The sequence below is a fragment of the Papio anubis genome, chromosome 6, assembly GCF_008728515.1.
Source record: "Papio anubis isolate 15944 chromosome 6, Panubis1.0, whole genome shotgun sequence".
Taxonomy (NCBI): Eukaryota; Metazoa; Chordata; class Mammalia; order Primates; family Cercopithecidae; genus Papio; species Papio anubis.
In genome coordinates, this window is record NC_044981.1 from 97,341,650 (window position 1) to 97,361,650 (window position 20,001).

Here is a 20,001-nt window from a genome sequence, read left to right on the forward strand (position 1 = left end):
ATTTTTCTATATATTCAAAATGATAAATAATCATGAATTTAATGGAAATGATTCATTTTATTTATTTTGATAAATTAGGTTCTTGGGGCTCAGTTCTTCATTTTTCTTAAGAAAATTTAGGTTGGTCTACATGGTCTATATGGCTGTTTAACAAGTTACTTAATTTATTAAAATAAGTCATAAGATAGTCCTAGATTTTATCATATGTTTGAGAACATACAGAAATTCAGTTTACTTTTACTTATCAAAATTGTGTCTTTAGCCTAGATTTCTTATATTTCAAAAATAAGGTAAACACTTGTGAGATCAATTATTTACTCAATAAATATTTATTGATAAATAAATATACAGTGAATTGTGTTTTGCCCATTGAAGGAAAGCACGAATGTATTGGTGACTAAACAGTTTGTCAGATATGTCAGATATATATGAAACTTAGTTGAATGTGAACTTTGTGAATAAAATTTATAAATAACGAATATCTTTCCATATTAAGTCTTACTTTTAATAACGGTGATAAAATTATATTAATTTATAGGTGAAAATAAAATACCTTGTATAATACATATTATAAATACTAGTGAAAACAAATAGCTCTTGATAATGATAGCCTTTCTTGTAAGTTGTTGGATAATTAAGATTAATAGGCAAATGTTTCACACTTTTAAATGAGGGCAAGTTAAAAATTAAAACAGAAAATAAAGCTGAACTATGTGGACCTTAAAGCATTTTAACAATGGAAATTGCATTCCTTTCAGATAACCACAAGATGGTGTATCATAATTTTTATAAAAATGGTTTTAATTGTGAAGTATATGTTAATGAATCAAGGACACATTGCTTTTTATTTATTCAAACTTTTAAAATACTTAAAAAGTTTTCTCATCTGAATGTGTCTGAAAAGGTAACTGATCACCACATGCATTTTATAATTATTTTTCTTTTTGCCTTACATCTTCTTTGATTTTAAAGATATGTCTACTGAAGTTTCACTGAGAAAGCAATCCAAGAAACTGTTGTATATCTGAGATAATTATCCCATTTTGGGTGTATGGATTTGGTTGAAAGGCCTTGTTTCCCTCTTCTAAGACTTACTTCTGGCTATAACAAGCTGCTTAATATACTGAATTTCGTTTTCTCTGGTAATATTTATAATATATTGGCTTTGTAGGCAAGAATTATAAGATACCATAATAACTTTAGTTTTTATTAAACTTTTATAACATGGATTATTAATGTTTAAAATTATGCATTTCTTAAATATTTGAATATGTCTGCTTTTAACAGACATACATAATTTTTCTTTTTTTAGGTTTTCAGCCAGAACAGCAATATAACTTCTATAGTTTGATCTCTTTATGTGTGTTTTGTATATAGAAATAATATTTCCCATGTATTTGAAAATGTATTTGTTTATACAAATTGTTTTTATTGAACTGTTTGAATATAAATTTTTGAGTTTCCTGACATAAAAAAATCTTAAGATGAAGCCAAAAGCACTCCTTATTTTTTAAGTGTAAACTAAGTAAATATGTCTCAGAAATATAAATATATATATTATTGCTCAGATAACTGAATTTGTGCACTAAGGGTCCCATCTTGAACACACATTGTTGTTGTCTTTAAAATGGTAAAAATGTATTTTTAAATCTATGTGATATTGTTTTTTAGGACATAGTCTACTTTGGTCAATATAGTTGTTTCTATTATAGAACACTGGCAAATTTTACCCAAGAAAATCTCTAAATAATTATATTTTTATGGTGCACTGATAGTTCAAAAATATTTTTTGAGGGCACATAGAATATTCTTCAGTGTATAGATGAATAACACATTTGGAATATGGCTGTAAATCAGAGTAGTAGAAGCACAAATGAACAAAACATTTCAATCTGGGGGATGATGAGAACAAAATCAGAGGGTTTAGTTTAAACCCGCAAGACTAGGGATCCTATTTGAAAGGTTATTTACAAGGAAAACACGTAGCAAAGTCAACTAATTCTGTGTTTCATGGAAACAGAAGAATGAAAATAGGTTGTTCACAGATACCTACGTATAAGCTGCTGTTAACATTTTAAATAATTAGTTCTAACAGGAGCAATGCTTTTTCAAGAATATACTTTTTGGGTAAGGTATAGGAATGCAAACAGTGCTATGAATTATAAGTAAAAATTTCATGTCAATATTTATGTTTTGCCCAGTAATGCCTATTTAGAAACTATAAGATAGCTATACTTTTTTTATTAATTGCATTTGATGTAAGAAATTTTAGCTGCATTTAACTTTACAGAAGTTAAAAGTTCTAAGTAAATTTTCAGTGTAAAAAATTATAGTTGTAAAGCATAAATATATAATATTTTTTTCTTAAAATAATTTCACAGCTATATTGACTAAAGTGTTGATTCTTGTCAGACCTTATGTGTTAATTTTTTAACTTGATCTTTAGAAGTTAAAAAGTATAAATAAACTTTGGGCAAATGTCCATTTTTTATTGTTTTTTTAATCACTGCCTTTCTTTGAGAGCTGAGTGTCTTTCAGTTTCCATTAATGACCTATATAATGATTAATCGAATGAATTTTTAAAATGTCTCGACATACAAATATAAAATACTGTACTTTGAAATGAAGTGCCAATCTTCATTTTGCTTACTGATCTACTTCCAAATCAGCTAAAGGGTTTTCAGGTCTTTTGTTTATGATAACCCATTATCTTTGTATCCCCATAAATAATTATTCTTAATTAAAATTATAGCTTATTAATTATACCACCTTATTTTTATAAATGACTTTAGTTTTTAAAGTGTAATACTACATTTGAATACAAAACTACCCTAAGAGCCATGTAAATATTATTATCTATATAGTACAGATGAGGATAATAAGTATCTCAAGGGTCAAGTTGTTTTCCAAGGTCAAAGATGCCTAGTCTAAAAGTGTTTCAACCATATCAAGCTGTACAGAATGGAGGCAGAATATTTAACTATTCTTCTTTCTCCTTGAGTTTTCACTAAGGAAATATATGGATTAGGAGGTTGAATTAGATAAACAGATTATGGGTTTCGGTCATAAGCAGCTTAATAATTTCACTTTCCTAGATAGTAAGCATGAGTTTTGGAATTAAAAAGACTTGGAAACATAACTTTGTTTAACCTTAGATAAAAATTACTTAGCCTCTCTATTCAACTTTTTAAATAAATAAATGAAGCAACGAATAAACAAATAAGTTATGAATCCATAATAAAAGTGTTTTAAGAATTAATTAAGATAGTTAATATACATAGAGGGTTTCTTTGCACATAACTGGCTTATAACAAGAAGCTCTTTTAAAAGTAATATCATTATTATTATTTGTAAAGCTAGTACATTTTAACTGCTGCACCTTATGAAAAGAAAGTTTTCCAGCAATTAATCATTAGTTATTTGGATGCTACTATTAAAAAAAATCGTATCATTATGACTACTAGCAAAAATGTGATGATTAATATTACTTTTTCTTAAAATGCATTTTCCAGCTATATTGATTAAATTTGTGTTGATTCTTGTCAGACCTTATTTATGTTTTTTTTTTTTTTTTAACTAGCTTAAATAGGGGAAATTTTAAAATGTATAATGATCCTCAATTTTTCTCTGTCTCATTGTATTTGCAAAATACAATATGAAGATATTGGGTAACTGTTTCTGTTAGAGTAAAGGTTTCTGAGAATATTTTAATATTTGATTATGTTTATCATTGTGAAATAATCCAGGCTAAAGCATAACATGATTTCTAATTTAATTCACTAAGAAAGATATGTATTTCTTTTGCCCTCATAATTTTTTTTCTGTCTGCTTTATAATTTAGTGTTCAAAAAACTAACATTTAGTAAGAATAAAGTCCAGGTAAAAAGCTCAGCTGAGAATGAAATCATTAATGAGGCAGGCTAATATGAGAAAGCTTTCATAGATGGAAGTTAAGATAATAGAGTTCCTGTCTTAGCTCTGAATCTAGTTAGATATGTAACTTGAGTTTTTAAGTTTTAATTTTTGTTAGCTGTGAAACTACAGTGATTAATCAATAGGATCATAAAAGATGCTACACGTAAAGTTTCCTTTGACTGCTGAATAGCTTATGTAAATAACAAAACATTTTTAAAAGATAGCTGCTCTAAAATTGAATATCAAGAATAAGGTTGTATATATTTTTTAACATGAATGATTTAACCAGTCATTTTCCATATTTCATTGCTTCACTGTTATATTCATATAGCCTTAGGTCGATTCACACTTCTGATGTATAGCATTAACTGTTTGATGTTTTTAAAAGGCTGCCAATCAAAATAGTTATATTCACAAGAATAAAATCAATGGGTCACATTAAATGACATTTATTTTTGTTATTTAACACGCCAATATTATGTAAAATATTATATCTTATATCCTATAAATATTTTATTCCATCTTAGTTATTATTATCTAAGGTGGTGGAATTTTCTGCAACTAATCACAGTGACTGTTTTGATTTGCTTCCACTACATGTGATCTGCCATTCTTGGGCAAATGGCCTACAGAATCAGAAATTAATTAGAGAGTGTCTAAGAATATATATTGTATATCTGTAATTAGTTAACAAATAATTTAAATGACAAACACAAAATAAAATTTGGTTGATATGTACAAGAATATATTAGACCATTGAAGTACAATGGTATCTCATAGATACCATTGATAGGAGTAGCTCAAATTTTGATAGGGCTCCAAAGAGGATAAGTAGAAATTGTATGTAGAAATGGCTAGGAATCATTCTGAATGAATACTAAGATATCATTTAGTTGTTTTATACTATCAAAATTAAGCCAGCAAGATATACAAAATAGGATTTCCTCCTTAAAAATAAATACTAAATGCAGGCTTGAAAGTAACATATTTTGTGATATTTCTTGATCAATGAATACATATATTCAAAAAGAGCGATGAGTATAAAAGTTAAATCATGCTGGTTATTTTTCTTCAGATATTGTGTTTTTCAAAAATAAATATATTGCTAAACATAATGGTTTTAACTTTACAATGAAGCTACATATGTCAATGATCAATGTGGAGCATGATTTCAGCTACACGTCAAATATAAAAAAAATCTATGCTTCTCCAAATGCTGTCACATCATCTTATTATAAAAATATATCTTTTAATTAGGAAGTTAAGCTATTTAGAATAAATATTCTGTAACATCAACAATGATATTCTTGAAAACATTTACTGTGGACTATTTATGTATTTTCTTATTACATTCAAAATACAAAATAGAGCTCTTTAAATAAAAAAGCTCTATAAAAAAAGCAATGTAAATATGGCCAAGTTCATACTATCAAGATTTACAGATCTACATTGTTTCAAGAATTAGAGATGTGTAAATATAAATTGACTCATTAAATATAATGAATTTTATTAAGAGTTTTACTAATTTAAATGCAATTATACATGCTAACAGCTCAAAGATTTAAATTTTCATTTTCAGGAATCTTCTATTTGGTTAGTGCCACCATACCATCCAGACACTGTTTAGTAATCTTTTGAAACTTACTAAAAGAGGTTTTTAATAATGGTTAGTATCCTTGTGCCTTTCTTTTTTCTTTTTGTAGTCTGTTATATTAACGTGGAGAAACATTTTTGTTGTTGTTTTCACCCTGAGGAACTTACCTTATTTAATGACACAGTGTGTGGTTTTCCACCCCTAAGGAGTGATTTTAAAAAGCAAGATAGTTGTTTTTCTCTTTCTTCTTCCCTCCAGCTTTCCTCCTCCTCCTCCTCATCTTTTCTTGCTTTCTTGCTTTCTCCCTTCCTTCCTTCCTTCCTTCCTTCCTTCCTTCCTTCCTTCCTTCCTTCCTTCCTTCCTTCCTTTCTTTCTTTCCTTCCTTCCTTCTTTTCTTTCTTTCTTTCTTTCTTTCTTTCTTTCTTTCTTTCTTTCTTTCTTTCTTTCTTTCTCTTTCTTTTTTTTATTTCTCTCTCTCTCGCTCTTTCCTTCTTTCTTTCTTCTTTCTCTCTCTCTCTTTTCTCTCTCTTTCTTTTTCTTCTTTCTTTCTGCTTTTCTTTTCTTCTTTCTTCTTTTTTTTAGTATAACCAGGGAAATGACAGCCTAGTACTTGGGTTTTTAGACTTATTTCATAGTCCTATAAAAAGATTTAAAATAAATTTCAATCATTATATAAAGTATAAAAGGCAATTTGTCTCTATTTAATGATAATACACTAGAATTTTATTTAAAAGTTAGACATGATAAGTTTTGGGCAATGCACAGCCCAGGGAAACAATTATATTTCACAAAATGCTGTGTAGTTTCAGCTTTAGAGACTTATATAAATCAAGATATGAAATTTGCCTTGTAAACCTCTAAAGATAAAGAAAAGAATGTATATTTGCTCTAGAACCATAAATGAACATTTCCTTATGATATCATTAAATTTGTTTAACTTGCCATGTTAATTGTAAAATCTTGCTCAAATCTAAAGATTATCAAGTTTTATAATGGGTTAGAATTATTCTATAAATGAGAAAATAACCTATTGTCTCACAGTAACTTTTCGAATAACCTAAATAAACCTATTTTTCAGGTAAACTTACATTGATAAATAACAAAAGAGCTGGCAAAATTCACCTTATTCAAAGAGAAAATAAATAAAATTTGTATTTTATCATGATGTAATCGAGACCATAGATTGACTTATGAAAGATTGCTTGATTAAATTTTTACTTTCTAATGACTTTGTAAGATAAATAAAGTCTATGATGACAATGGTGATTTACATGTTTACAATTTTGAGATAGTTGTAAAATTTGTAAATATAATTTATTTAAAACAATTTCAAATTATAAAAGATAATACTATTCTGGTAAATTGATTAGGATGGGCTTTTTTCCCAATATATATTTTATATTAGTCAGCAATATAAACTTAATATTATACAAAATTGCTTAAAATAGTTTTAAATGTTCTTATTTGTAGTCTGAAGGAAGTATGGGATACTAAATACAGAGTTTACCTCTTAACTTTCTAGAAATAATATTGAGTCATTTCATAGTTGAACTTGTATGTACATGTGTAAGATTTTTTCCTAAGAAAGTTAGTTGCTTAGTCTACTCCCTTACTATAGGCAAATTATTAATTAACATTTATTCTTTATTCTGTTTTGAAAGTAGTGTAACCAAAATACCTGAAAATTGAGATTGCCAAGAAGAAGGTGTCATAAATTTTTGAATATTTGGGAAATTTATTGGTTTTAAATGAAGGCTTATTTCAAACAATTCAATGTTATTCACATCCTATAACAGTTTTAAATGTCAACGGGATCAAGTTTTGACCGTGTTATGTCATCTAATTAATTCTTCTGTTAAATGTTTCAACAGAGAGCCAAGACTAAGTTACCTCAAGACTATATATTCCTCCCTATTTTGGAGTCAGTTTCCATTTCTACAGTGTTGTCATCATCACCATCTTCATCATCATTATCATCATGTTCTTAATAAGTACACCTAATAGTAGGTATTAAGCAATGAGAAACACTGTTTCCGTATACTGGCTGTCAGGTGCCACATAAATCCTTTAATAGAAATATAATTCATGAATTGCAGAACTGCATAATTTAACACATAATACATAATGCATGGCAGTGACTCTAGTCAATGGGGAATTCACAAGTCATATTTAATCATCACCCATTACAAATGCTAATATATTAATATTTTTATTAATTTGATATTATTAAACAAATGCTAAAGTTTTGCCTAATTTTATTGGGCAAAATTAATTGTATGCAATATATTTTCACTAGCCTTCTAAACCTGAAATGTTTTTAAGCAATTGAATTAGAAACATTGTTCAATAAGAATTAAAATATTAGAGGCCTGTGTAGCTATTGTTGTTAATTCAATCAACATTTAAAGAGCTTATGTGTGTACAAGCAGTGCCATGAGAACTTGATCTCTGCTCTACACAGTTCAGGGAGAGAGATACATAGAGCACCGACAGGTCAGACAGAAAAACAGGATAATGAGTGGAAAATACTGAGAGGATAAAACAAAATCAAGTTGTGAAAACAAAATAATGTGCCTGGTCAAGTGGAAAGGGCTTCCTAATTAAGTTAAAACTTGAGCCGTGTCCTGAGGTAGGGGATAAAATTGGGATGATGTGAAAGATGAAAGAACTCAGCAGGGTACCAGAGCAAGGAGAAACAAAGGGAAAATATTAATGGAAGTCCCACCAGTAAAAGGAGTGTGAGGAGAAAGAGAGAGAGAGAGAGAGATGGAAGCAGTGGGGAAGGGGAAAAAGGCTAGATCAGAGAAGTTATGATGGAAAAAAACAATAGATTTTAGTTTGACTTGTTTACTAAAGGAGAAAATGCTATTAATAATTGATATTTTAAAAATAGATTGTCCTGGAATTGTGAGCCTTTACAGAAGAGAAGCATAGATGTAGAATTAGGAAGACCATTAAGGAAACTCTTTAAGGAGCCTATCAAAGAAAAATTAGGATATAGCCAGAGATTGACACAGAAGGTAATAGATCAGTGTCAAAATCATAAAACTGGATATATCTGGATATGTTGCTGGAATCTTAGGTGTGAAATGTAGAAAGTTATCCACCCTCTCTCTGAATCAGTTTTCTCTGACACACAGATACCTAATTAATTCAAAGTGTGTTTTGACTGGCACAAACTATTATGCAAACTTTTTTTAAACGTAAGTTAACATATAAAATTGCATGTATCATATACAACATGTTTTGATGTATATATACATTGTGAAATGGTTAGATATGTCTAATTGGCAAATTCATTACCTCACATATTTATTATTTTTGTAGTGAGAACACTTACTCACTCTTTTAGCACTTTTCAATAATATATTATTATTAACTATAGTGGCCGTGCTGTGGAATAGAGCTCTTGAAATTTTTCTTCCTGCCTAACTGTAAATATATACCGGAAAATGACACACATATGGTCTTAAATATTTTCATTATGTTTCTTAGAAATAGTCTAAGTGGATAATCAATAAAGCAGCTAATGCACAAATAAGTCTTCACATGTATCTCAATCAGGTGGGGAGAGAGACTAACAAAATTTTGTTTCATATGTGTGACTCTACAATATAAATTTTGAGGATCTGTAACAATAAGCCCCAGAAAAACCGAGGTTCTAGCAAATCTATTTCCAATGAGATGGGAACTAAGACAAAAACAACATAGGGTCATATGTTTTTTTCATTTGATAAATTATCAACTCTCAGTTATCAAGCTAATGATGACAAAATGTTAATATTTATTTGTAGGTGTCTAACATGCTATAATTTGTCATTTCATGATTAAGTCATATTTGTTTGTAATCACTGTCAATGTTTCTATAGGCATAATCACGAAAAAGACATAATGAAATGCCAGAAATTGTTTTCCATATTTTATGTCTGTGTGAGTGCTATTTTTGTTTTGAGATGTACAATGAAGAATCAATGTTCAAACAACATTTGCATATCTCATGTTGTGATCTGAAAAGTAGTACGATTTTTCTATTTTTTTATATCAAGAATGGGTTTCTTGTATACAATTGTCATTGTATTTAAATTTTAAAGTAGACTTCTATCTCATGCTAATCAATTTTATATAATGTCATAAGAACATTTTATTTAATATATGTGTAATATATACATTACTAGCTGGTTGTTCATTTCAGTATCGGGTAGAGATTTTCTTTAGTCTACTTTTATAGAATATTTAATTATCATGGGTTGAGTGTTTAGTGTGACAATTTGTTATAACTTTAACAATGAAAATGTTCATACCTTCAAGGATGTTATGTGACAAGTCTGTTGAGAATGATTTTAATATTGATCTTGGACAGTTACAGTTTATGTATTTTTGTAATATTTAATTTTTCTGTGTTCTTCTGTAGAGGTCCTTCTGTAGTGCCATGGTAGAAGAATTGAGGATGTCCCTGAAGTGCCAGCGTCGGTTAAAACATAAGCCACAGGCCCCAGTTATTGTGAAAACAGAAGAAGTTATCAACATGCACACATTTAACGACAGAAGGTTGCCAGGTAAAGAAACCATGGCATAAAGCTGGGAGGCCAAACACCCAAGCACAAACTGTCGTCTTTTTCCAAACAATTTAGCGAGAATGTTTCCTGTGGAAATATGCAACCTGTGCAAAATAAAATGAGTTACCTCATGCCGCTGTGTCTATGAACTAGAGACTCTGTGATCTAAGCAGTTGCAATGATCAGACTTGATTTACAAGCATCATGGATCAACCAAGTTACACGGGGTTACACTGTTAATCATGGGTTCCTCCCTTCTTCTGAGTGAATGTTACATGCGCATTTTGTGGCTGGTTTCAAATGCAGTCCAGTGAGAAATTACAGGTTCCTTTTGAAGCTCAACTGTTGCCAGGAGATGGAATATCGACGCCCAACAGGGCAACCAATCAAAGTGTCACTAAGAATACAAATATTTGGAATCAGCAAAAACTGTAGTGTTACAGAACAGTACAGTCTTCTGAACACCCAGATCATAGAGGTGATGATGCTACTAGCCCCCAACTACTCAGTATAATTATTGTCTGAATACACAGTATATGTTTATAGGATGTGAAAAAATGTAATGCAAAACAAATTTGAATCCCATGGCAGTTGGAATATAAAGCAGATGTTTATCACTTATTTTCCTTTTTTTCTTTTCCTTTTTGTTTTTTTTTTTTTGACAGTCTGTGTCTCTGATTGAGATAGAAATGCCAATTTTTAAGGCAATAATGCTTTTCTTAAGTTCCCTAAGGCAGAAGATTTAACATGCAACTCTACCATATCCCTTTCTATTCCCTCAACACCTTTTCTCTAACCCCCGTATCCCAAATAATAATAATAATAATAATAATAATAATAAAAACAGTTGGTTCAGTGATTCTGAATTAAAAGGATAATGTCTTGCAATCTTTAAGTTGTAAAAAGGGCTGAGTATTGGCTGTGTGGAAGACTAAAGCTTTCATTCTAACATTCAGACATAGCAATCCAAACCCTGTTCCTGCTGTAAATGAACTTGATGGAGCATGGGCAGATCTCAGTGATACGAGAAAGGGGACTGGTCATCTATAGAAAAATCTGTGAGAGAACTTGGACATGGACTGCATTTATCAATACAGTCACAATGTTAAATGAACAAAATTCTTGAACAGTTTTTTTTCAAAAAATGTTCAGGTTTATTTGTGGAAATGCAAGATTTCTATGAAAATAGTTTTTGTATGGAAATTTTTGTAATACTTTTTATCAACAAAACAAGAACATGTGTTCCTGTCAGGGGTGTGATGTCAAGCATGAATGGTAGTGCGTGTGCACCACCAACGTTTGGTGAAAACTATTTTTATCAAGAGAAAAGGAATCATAGAAGAGAAATATTTTCAAGTTAGATAATATAAAAGCTAGGTGCACTACCACCACTGCTTACCATGCCACACCCCTGGTTTCCACGAGGCTGACAACATACTGTAATGAACAATTGTGTGTAAAATGGTAAAAGACACAGACCTCTTGACAACATTGTGATAACAGTTGAGTGCACACAGTTTGCTGTTTGAATCCAATGCACAAAATTAAAAAAAATCATTAAAATTATGTTCATTTTACTTTCAGCATTGTCTATCATTTTTCTCTTGTATGTGTAATGAATGCACTATACACCCTTTACATTAAGAGAAGCACACATCCTAAACATTTCTAGGTCCTCAAGGATGGCCACTTCCCAACTGCCTGAAGACAAGAAGAAAAACACTTGTGGGAGGGCCTACTCAGATCTGGAAAATGCTGAACTGGGATATAAAAAGTAATCTTAAGTTCAGAGCAGTTAAAATAAGACAAATAGTAGTTCTAGAGGTGACAGACATGATACTACCTTTTCTATGAGTGAATATTGACTTTGTACATTAGGTTGTATAAGACTATACAGTGATCACTGAAATTTAAGGTTGAACTCATATCCTATTTAATAATTCCTTACACGTTGATAATTCAATGTAATTCACCAAGAAACAGAGAAAGAGATAGGCCTAATATTACTCTTAGTTATGATGTGGCATAGATGTTCACATACCAATAGGAACTTTTTAAAATGATAAATTGTAACATATACTTTGCTAAGCAAAACAATTATAATCAGAACCACCGAGAGAAAAAAATGAAAAAGAAGCTCAGTGAAGAATTTTTTTAACTCACAAAAGTTGAATAATCAAAGTGCTTGATATCTAAATTAGATTAAATATCCAAATGTTTTCTAAATTTCTAGTCTCATGGTCATTTTAAGTTAAAATTCATATGTCAATGATAATTATCTGAAAATATAATTTTAGAGATTGCACAAAGCACTGCTAAAAATTTCAGCATTGGTTTGTCTGGTGGCAAAAATCCTCAAATAACATACCTCATATAAATGTTCAGATTTTAAATAATATTGAGCTTTTTATAAATTAGATTCTAATTTGACTTTAAAGCACTTTTAAAAATCTGTTTCTTATTGTACTATCCAATCTTAAATGATAGGCAGGAAATGACAACTTTAATTATGTTTAATTAATCAGGAAATAGTTATTTAGATTTCTGCAAAAATTTGACATTTATTTAATTCGTTTAAATTAGTGAACTTTGAAAAGTGTAAAAAACCTGCTGTCCTCAACTTTTCAAGTAATATAGAATATACAAACAATGCATAATATTACTTTTTATCAGTGTCCTAAAAGGTATCTACATTATTGCCAAAACAGATATGTTTCTACTGTGGGGCTTATGCAATATGAGGTACTAACATTAATTCCAATAAATTATAATTACTTTTAAAGTAAAATTTAACTTTAAAAGAGCATCTCTTCTCTGGGAAGGCAGTATATTTGAGTAAGCATTATTCTCTGAAGTACACTGAAATTGCAAGAAGGAGAAGAAGTGAACACTTGTTCAAATCAGCAACGTAGCCTGAGGCTCTCGGTCATCAATGGAGGCACATATGCCACAATTAACCCTAATCAGGATGAAAATACTAAGGATTTATATGCCCATTTAACACACCTAAATAATGTGAATCACTCTGAGAACACCAAAGAGATATATTCAAATATTTACATCTGAATAACCCTAACCACTAAGGAACACTAAGAGGACATACACTATTTTAGAAATATGTAAAAGGGATAATAATATTTTATCGATTGCAATGTTTTAAATATTTTGCAACTAAGTTATATTTTTCAAATACGATGTCTTTATTGCTATTATAGAATGGGTGTATGTATAAAGCACTAATGATTTCAAAGAATTTTTAGCACCACAATACTTTTAAATCCCTGTTTATTATAAAATATAACCTATAGAAGAATGTATACAACACATGTGTGCAACAGAATCATGGCACCTGACTGTAATGTGGTCCTAAAGTACTTGTTCAGAAGAAGTGAGCTGTGGCTGTTCCATGTATTCAGATTATAGGCTTTCTTTGACTTATTTCTAACTTTCAGGTATAAATTTAAACAGAATACTTCCATAGAGAGAAAAGAGTACCCAGTCATTTTAGAGAACAGGGTATTAAAGGTACAAGAAGAACTTCACCAGTTTGTGACCAAGCAAAGTGTGAATAATAATATGGGCCAGGCTAAGCTGGCAAAATTTGTCTTTGGATTTAAAAGATAGTACAAAGGCAGTGAGGACTTTGGTTATGACAGTCTTCAATGTATCTTTAATTTGAGTCACACTATTTCATTATGGACTGATGGGCAGGCCTCTGTGTCTGCAGCACAATTAGTAATGCAAGATTCATCCCAGCTCTCACCTTCTGGTGATTCCCTTTTTTCCTCTCTTCATGGTGAATCCCCTGATGTCTCTAACATGTGTTCTCCCTTTCCTTCATTTACTCTCTATTTTTGGTGTCTGCTAAAGGAGGGGTGCCGGAGGTCCATTCTTTTTTTTTTTTTTTTTGAGATAGTTAATGTCTGAAAATGCTTTCATTATACTCTCATAAATAATTATTAGTTTTGCTAAGTATAGAATTCTAAGTTGAAAAAATATTTTTCTTGGATAAATGTGAAGGCATTCTATTGTTGGTTTTTTATTATCAGTCTACCGCAAAAAAACCTGAAGTTAGATCCATGATTCTTTGTATGTAATTTTTAAAATATTAACTCTTTCTTAATTTTGTATGATCTTCTCTTTATCTTTAGCATCCTGAACTATCCAGATCATAGCTATGTATCTACTTTCATCCATTGTGCTGAGTTCATGCTGATTTTAAAAATTTCAGTTCTAGGAAAACTTTCTGCACTATTTCTTTGATGATTTTCCTTCTTGCTTTCTCTGTTCACTCTAAACAGCTGGATTTCTTTTAACATTGGAATTCCTGAATGTTTGAGTCTAAATTTATTTTTGCTCTCCTCTTTCTCATTTTTTCATTGTTATCTTGCAAATATTGTGCTGAGTTTTTCATTTCTGCCCAACTGTTTAAAATTCTATGAGTTCTTGTTTTATGGCTGTGATACATGTTACATCTTTGAAGACATTACTAGTAATCTTTTGACATTCCCTTCTTCCTGAAAAGATGTTTCCTTTCAGTCACATTATTCTTTTTGCTCAGTTAGATTTCTGTCTTTCATATTAGGCGTTTTCTTCAGATGTTTGTTAATTTTAGCAACCTGCTTTTGATAAAGAAAGAAAAAAATAAAATCTGATTTAGAAACTCTATATCCCTCTACAGCAGGATGGAGAAGAATACTTATGTAACTTGAACATTACCATAGATTAATCCAGGTGGCCTATTTGCTGAGGAATCCTTCCAAATGTCCCTATCTTTGGATCTTTTCTTTTGGGCCTGTTCCATTCCTCCAGAAGTATCTTTTACTTTCCTGGCTAAAGATTAAGGCTCCAGCTGCCAGTATTCTACTAAACATCAATTAAGAGAGTTTAGGGTCTCTGCGTTCTGCATTCAGAATGACTGTGGTCATTTAATGAAGCTATTGTAAATATAAGACTTAGTCTTTCAATTGAATCTGGTGCTCTCCTCTAGAGATTTGCTGGATTGGCAGTGGGCAAATTCCTAGGAATGAAGAAGCATATAATACAGGATCCACTATTTTTAAGCTATACTTAATAGATCTGCCTTATTTTATGTCCCCTCTTATACTACTAGTTATTAATGTACTTTCATTTTGTGGTTTCTCTACTTTTTTTTGAAATCTGCAGTACCTTGGTGGATATAACACTTTTTATTTAGGATTGACTTCCCTTCCTTCCTTCCTTCCTTCCTTCCTTCCTTCCTTCCTTCCCTTCCTTCCTTCCTTCCTTCCTTCCTTCCTTCCTTCCTCTCTCTCTCTCTTTCTTTCTTTCTTTCTCTCTCTTTCTCTTTCTTTCTTTCTTTCTTTTTCTTCCTTTCTTTCTCTCTCTCTCTCTCTCTTTCTTTCTCTCTCTCTCTTTCTTTCTTTCTTTCTTTCTTTCTTTCTTTCTTTCTTTCTTTCTTTCTTTCTTTCTCTCTCCTCTCTCTTTTCTTTTTTCTTTCTTTCTTTCTTTGTCTAATAAAGGCAATTTCGCTATAGAGTGTACCTCGTGGATGGAGCAATGGGTGAAAGCACTATGAGGGAGGAAAGGGTTCTTATTCCCGACACAAGTAGCCCCTACTGTTGTGTTGTTCCCCTGTTGGCTAGGATTGGAACGCACAGTCAAAGCTAATTCCGACTGGCTATTTTAAAGAGAACAGGGGTAGGAGCCAGAGTGGTGGGGTGAGTAGTTTGGCGGGAAGGACGGTTACAGAACAGGTGACTCAGGATGACTCAGGTCAGAGCAGGTGACCAGCGGTGACACAGGACAGAGCAGACGATAGAGGCTAAGAGGGGGTTGTTTACTGAAACTAGGGGCAAGGAGACAAAGAGAACAAGAAAGTTAAACTTTAAAATGAAGAACAAAGAACAGGGGAGCTGAACATACAGACACAACTCTTTCAAGTCTACTTAGGTAACTAAAATTTGTTGGTGTGTTTTTCTGCTTCTGAAATGTTGTTGAAGTTTCCTCCTTCTTATTCTCTTTGTTCTTGAGGTTTTGTGTATTTAAAAAATCTTTCTACTGTAATTGTCATAGTTGAGTAGGGAGCAATATTAGATTAATATAGCCAATACTTCACTGTTACCTGGAATAACAGCCCTCTCTTTAAACAAAATATTATGCAGACATCCGATGTAGGAAGCAAATAAAAACTAGAACTACTCTGATTCAAATAGAGTGAAGACAGAGCAGATCTTGTTTTTGTAATTGTAAAGAATATGATATAATAAGTATTGACAATATTTTCTTCTCACCAAATAAGTTTCTAATTCTCCATATAAAGGAAATACTTTCGGAATAAAATGAATATTTGAATTTTATTTTGAAATCACAAAACGAAGTTCAAGAACATTTTTGAGACTGGGAATATTTCTATTTTAGTATCTGTCAAATGATGGCAAATTTGAAAGCCAGTGTAATTTATACCCTAAGGGCTGAGGTCTGATTCAACATACTCCAATTTCTATTTTCTAAAGCTAAAGAAACATGTGTTGCAATGTAGATAAGGAATATTTTCTTAGTGAACCATGCTGAACTGTAAGATTTTAAGACTCCTTTTCAATGCATTACATTACACTATATCTTGCTTTCACATTTATTATGAGGTTAATTTAGAAGAGACATTAAACAAATATATGTCTGCTTCTTTACAAAGGATGATTATTGTTTTCTTACATTTCAACTAAAAATATCTATAATATTATGCTTGCAAGAAGTATAACATTCTTAATGAGCAATACAGTTAACCTTAAGGTTAACTTGCAAAATTTCATGTCTAATCTGATATCATTAACACATTGAAAAATCGCTCCTAAATTTTACTCATCTTGATCAAAATCCATGTTAAAGGCTTTGAAACTATACTTAATACATCCGCCTTATTTTAATGTCCCCTCTTATACTACTAGTTATTAATGTAGTTTGTACAGCTGGTTCCTCTGCCTTTTGAGGATTCTTGTGGTGTAACTGGTTGGTTCTTAGTTCTCAGCTTTTCCCACTGCCCATTTGGGATTCAACTCTTTCAAGTATGCTTATTTAACTATAATTTGTTCATGTGTTTTCTACTTCTAAAATTTGATTGAAATTTTCTCCTTATTCTTCTTGTTCTTGAGGTTTTATGTACTTTCTACTGTAACTGTCATAGTTGAGTAGGGAGCAACATTAGATCCATATATTCAATACTTCACTGTTAGCTGGAATAAGAGCCTTTTTTAAGGGCTCTTACTGAAAAACACAATACACTTATGTTCTTCTATAATGTTTTAAGGAATTTTTAAACATTTATCTTTTGTCTCAGCCTCTAAAGCCATTAATTGACTTCAGATAGTTGCGGTGGCTCCAAACATTGTATCCACATTTCCACAAGAGGAAGTAAAAAAAGAAACCCTGAGTATTGCCCTTTCCTTGTGAAGACAATCTCCACAAGGTTCACATTCTTCTAGTCAGAAATCAGTCATACACCCACACCTAGCTGGAAGGTAGGTTGCATAATGTGGACTTTAATTTAGACAGTATTGTGCCAGCTAAAAGTCAGGGATTATATTATTAAAGAAGCAGTGTAAACAGACATGAGAAAACAAATTGCAGCCTCTGTCCTTCTTGGTATTTTCTGGTCTCTCACTCCACTAGTCAAACTCTACCTTATTCTGTTGACACCCCTCCCTACTTTGTTCATTTACTGTGCTGTCTATGTCAACCATTCTCTTCTTCTCAGATTTACTCATATCTTGTTTTTTTCCTTTATATTTCCTATACCTCTTTCCCTAAGGGAAGCCTAGAGTTTCCCTTATGATGCCATTTGTCTTAAAACATGATAAAGAGAAAGAAGTTGGCAATCTCTTTGCTCTGCAGAATCTTTCATTTAGTTATCAATAAATATGTACCTTATATTAACTATTATTCTGATTTTCAAGATTTTTTTTTCTTTAAAAACCATGATTATCATTGGCCTGTGCCCTGCCACCATCAATTATGTATGCCTTCATTTGTGTTAAATAAAATCAGCAGACATACATTATAAACCAGATTTTGTGTTAGATACTGGGTATAAAATCATGATTAAAAATAGACATGGCACTGGCACTCACAATTCACACTCTAGACGAGGAGGCTGAGCTTTATTAAATAAACTGCTAAATACATAAATCTAAACTGAAATTTGCCGTCATAAGAAGTTCTCCACTGGGTGCTGGGGCTCACGCCTGTAATCTCAGCACTTTGGGAGGCCAAGGCGGGCAGATCACTTAAGGTCAGGAGTTTGAGACAAGCCTGACCAACAGGGCAAAACTCTGTCTCCACTAAAAATACAAAAATTAGCCCAGCGTGCTGGCACGTGCCTGTAATCCCAGCTACTGGGAAGGCTGAGACAGGAGAATGGCTCGAACATGGGAGGCGGAGATTGCAGTGAGCCGAGATCGCGCCACTGCACTCTAGCATGGGGGACAGAGTAAGACTGTCTTAAAAACAAAAAACAAAAAAGTAGAACTCAAGCAATACCGTTTAATAGCGGAAAATGTGAAAATCTTGTTCGTCTTTATAAAGGACACACAGAGAAGTATCTAGCTGTATACTGCAATACATTATAGATTTTTGTTTTTCTCTCTGGAGTATCTAACTTCTATTGGCTTTAAACCTTGGCAAAGGGTAGGATTCTTCCAGATATGGAGACATAAACTATGCTATTAGTACATTATTGACCGCCCATTACTCAGTTTGGTAATTTCCCATTATATGCAAAATATGACAGCATAACTTTACCTAAACTCTTTCCTGACCTGTACTAGTCCTGTTTGTATTTAATGTTTTCCTTTGTGCTTACATAGGCACAATAAAATATTTCAAAAGTGCTTTTTAAAAAAGTTTCTTGCTGTTCTTGCAAGGTAGAAATAAATTGTGCTGTAACAATTGACTTTGGAACAAACAGAGTCAAGGGTCAAATATTTAGCCCTTTCCTAAAAGTTTACAGGAAAGTGCATTTGAGTCTTTTTCCACAGGTAATGGAAGTAAAGGTGTACTGCTGTACGAGAGTTTATAATAAAGGAAGCTTATTTTGGCTACAGAAATGGAGTAGACTTCTCTGAAAAAGTGATTGTTTGCATTGAGCTATAAGTGATGAGAAGCAAGTTCTCAACAAAAGAGTTTCCCAGATTCTAACAATGTTTACATAAAAGTTCTGTGACAGGAGGAAGCATGGCATGTTCTTGAGGAGCTGAAAGACAGTGTCCATAGAACACAATAACATGACCCCATGTAATAGGAGATGCATTTAAAATATAGCTAGGGACCAGATCTTAGCAAGGTCATACAGATGACCTTAGTGATCTAATCCTCATCCAGAAAACAATGGGAAACTGTTTAAATATCTTAAGCAGAAGGGAGATTGTTGGATAATATCTGCGTTTTGTAAAGACCACTCAGGCAGGAAATTGGAGAATGGTTTAAAAGGTACCAGAGTGGATAATGGAAGATATTTTAGCAAACCATATCAGTAACTTCAGGTAAGACATTAGTTTAGATTAGACTCAATTGGTAGTAGTGAGGATAAATAGAAACTTTTAAAAAAACTAATTAGTTGACAAAATTCACATTTCATGGTGAGTTAAATAATAAACACAAAGATGGCTAACAATTTTTGTTCTGTAACTTATAATGAGTTCTTTGCATAAATTACTCCCTCCCACTTTCTGATCAACCCTATGAGGCAAGAACTGAGATTATCACCATTATATAAATAAGGAAACTACCGACAGGATAATTTAAATTAATTTCTTAAAGTATTACAGTTTTCAAAATCAGCCAGAATGACTCTGATATTCTTAACCAATATATTTGGTCATAGTAACAAACTACAATGACGTTGCAATGGCTTATCAAAACGAAAACTTATTTCTCATTCATGAAAATTCTGCTGTGGGTTTT

General features: G+C 31.5%; 1 protein-coding gene across 5 annotated transcripts in view; it reads left to right on the forward strand.

The window, feature by feature from the left end:
* GRIK2 (glutamate ionotropic receptor kainate type subunit 2) overlaps window positions 1–11,648 on the forward strand; it is a 684,613-nt gene extending 672,965 nt beyond the window's left edge. For 3 of the 5 annotated variants that reach the window (XM_021936816.2, XM_031667694.1, XM_017958163.3), the window contains one exon: window positions 9,921–11,648. In XM_021936816.2, the coding sequence (XP_021792508.1) occupies window positions 9,921–10,085 (165 nt within the window). In that variant the 3' untranslated portion in view covers window positions 10,086–11,648. Of the gene's footprint in view, window positions 1–5,494; window positions 5,582–7,380; window positions 7,513–9,920 lie in introns of all 5 variants that reach the window. The other 2 variants (XR_002521364.2, XM_021936817.2) reach the window with 2 other exon arrangements.
* Window positions 11,649–20,001: the final 8,353 nt, after the last annotated feature.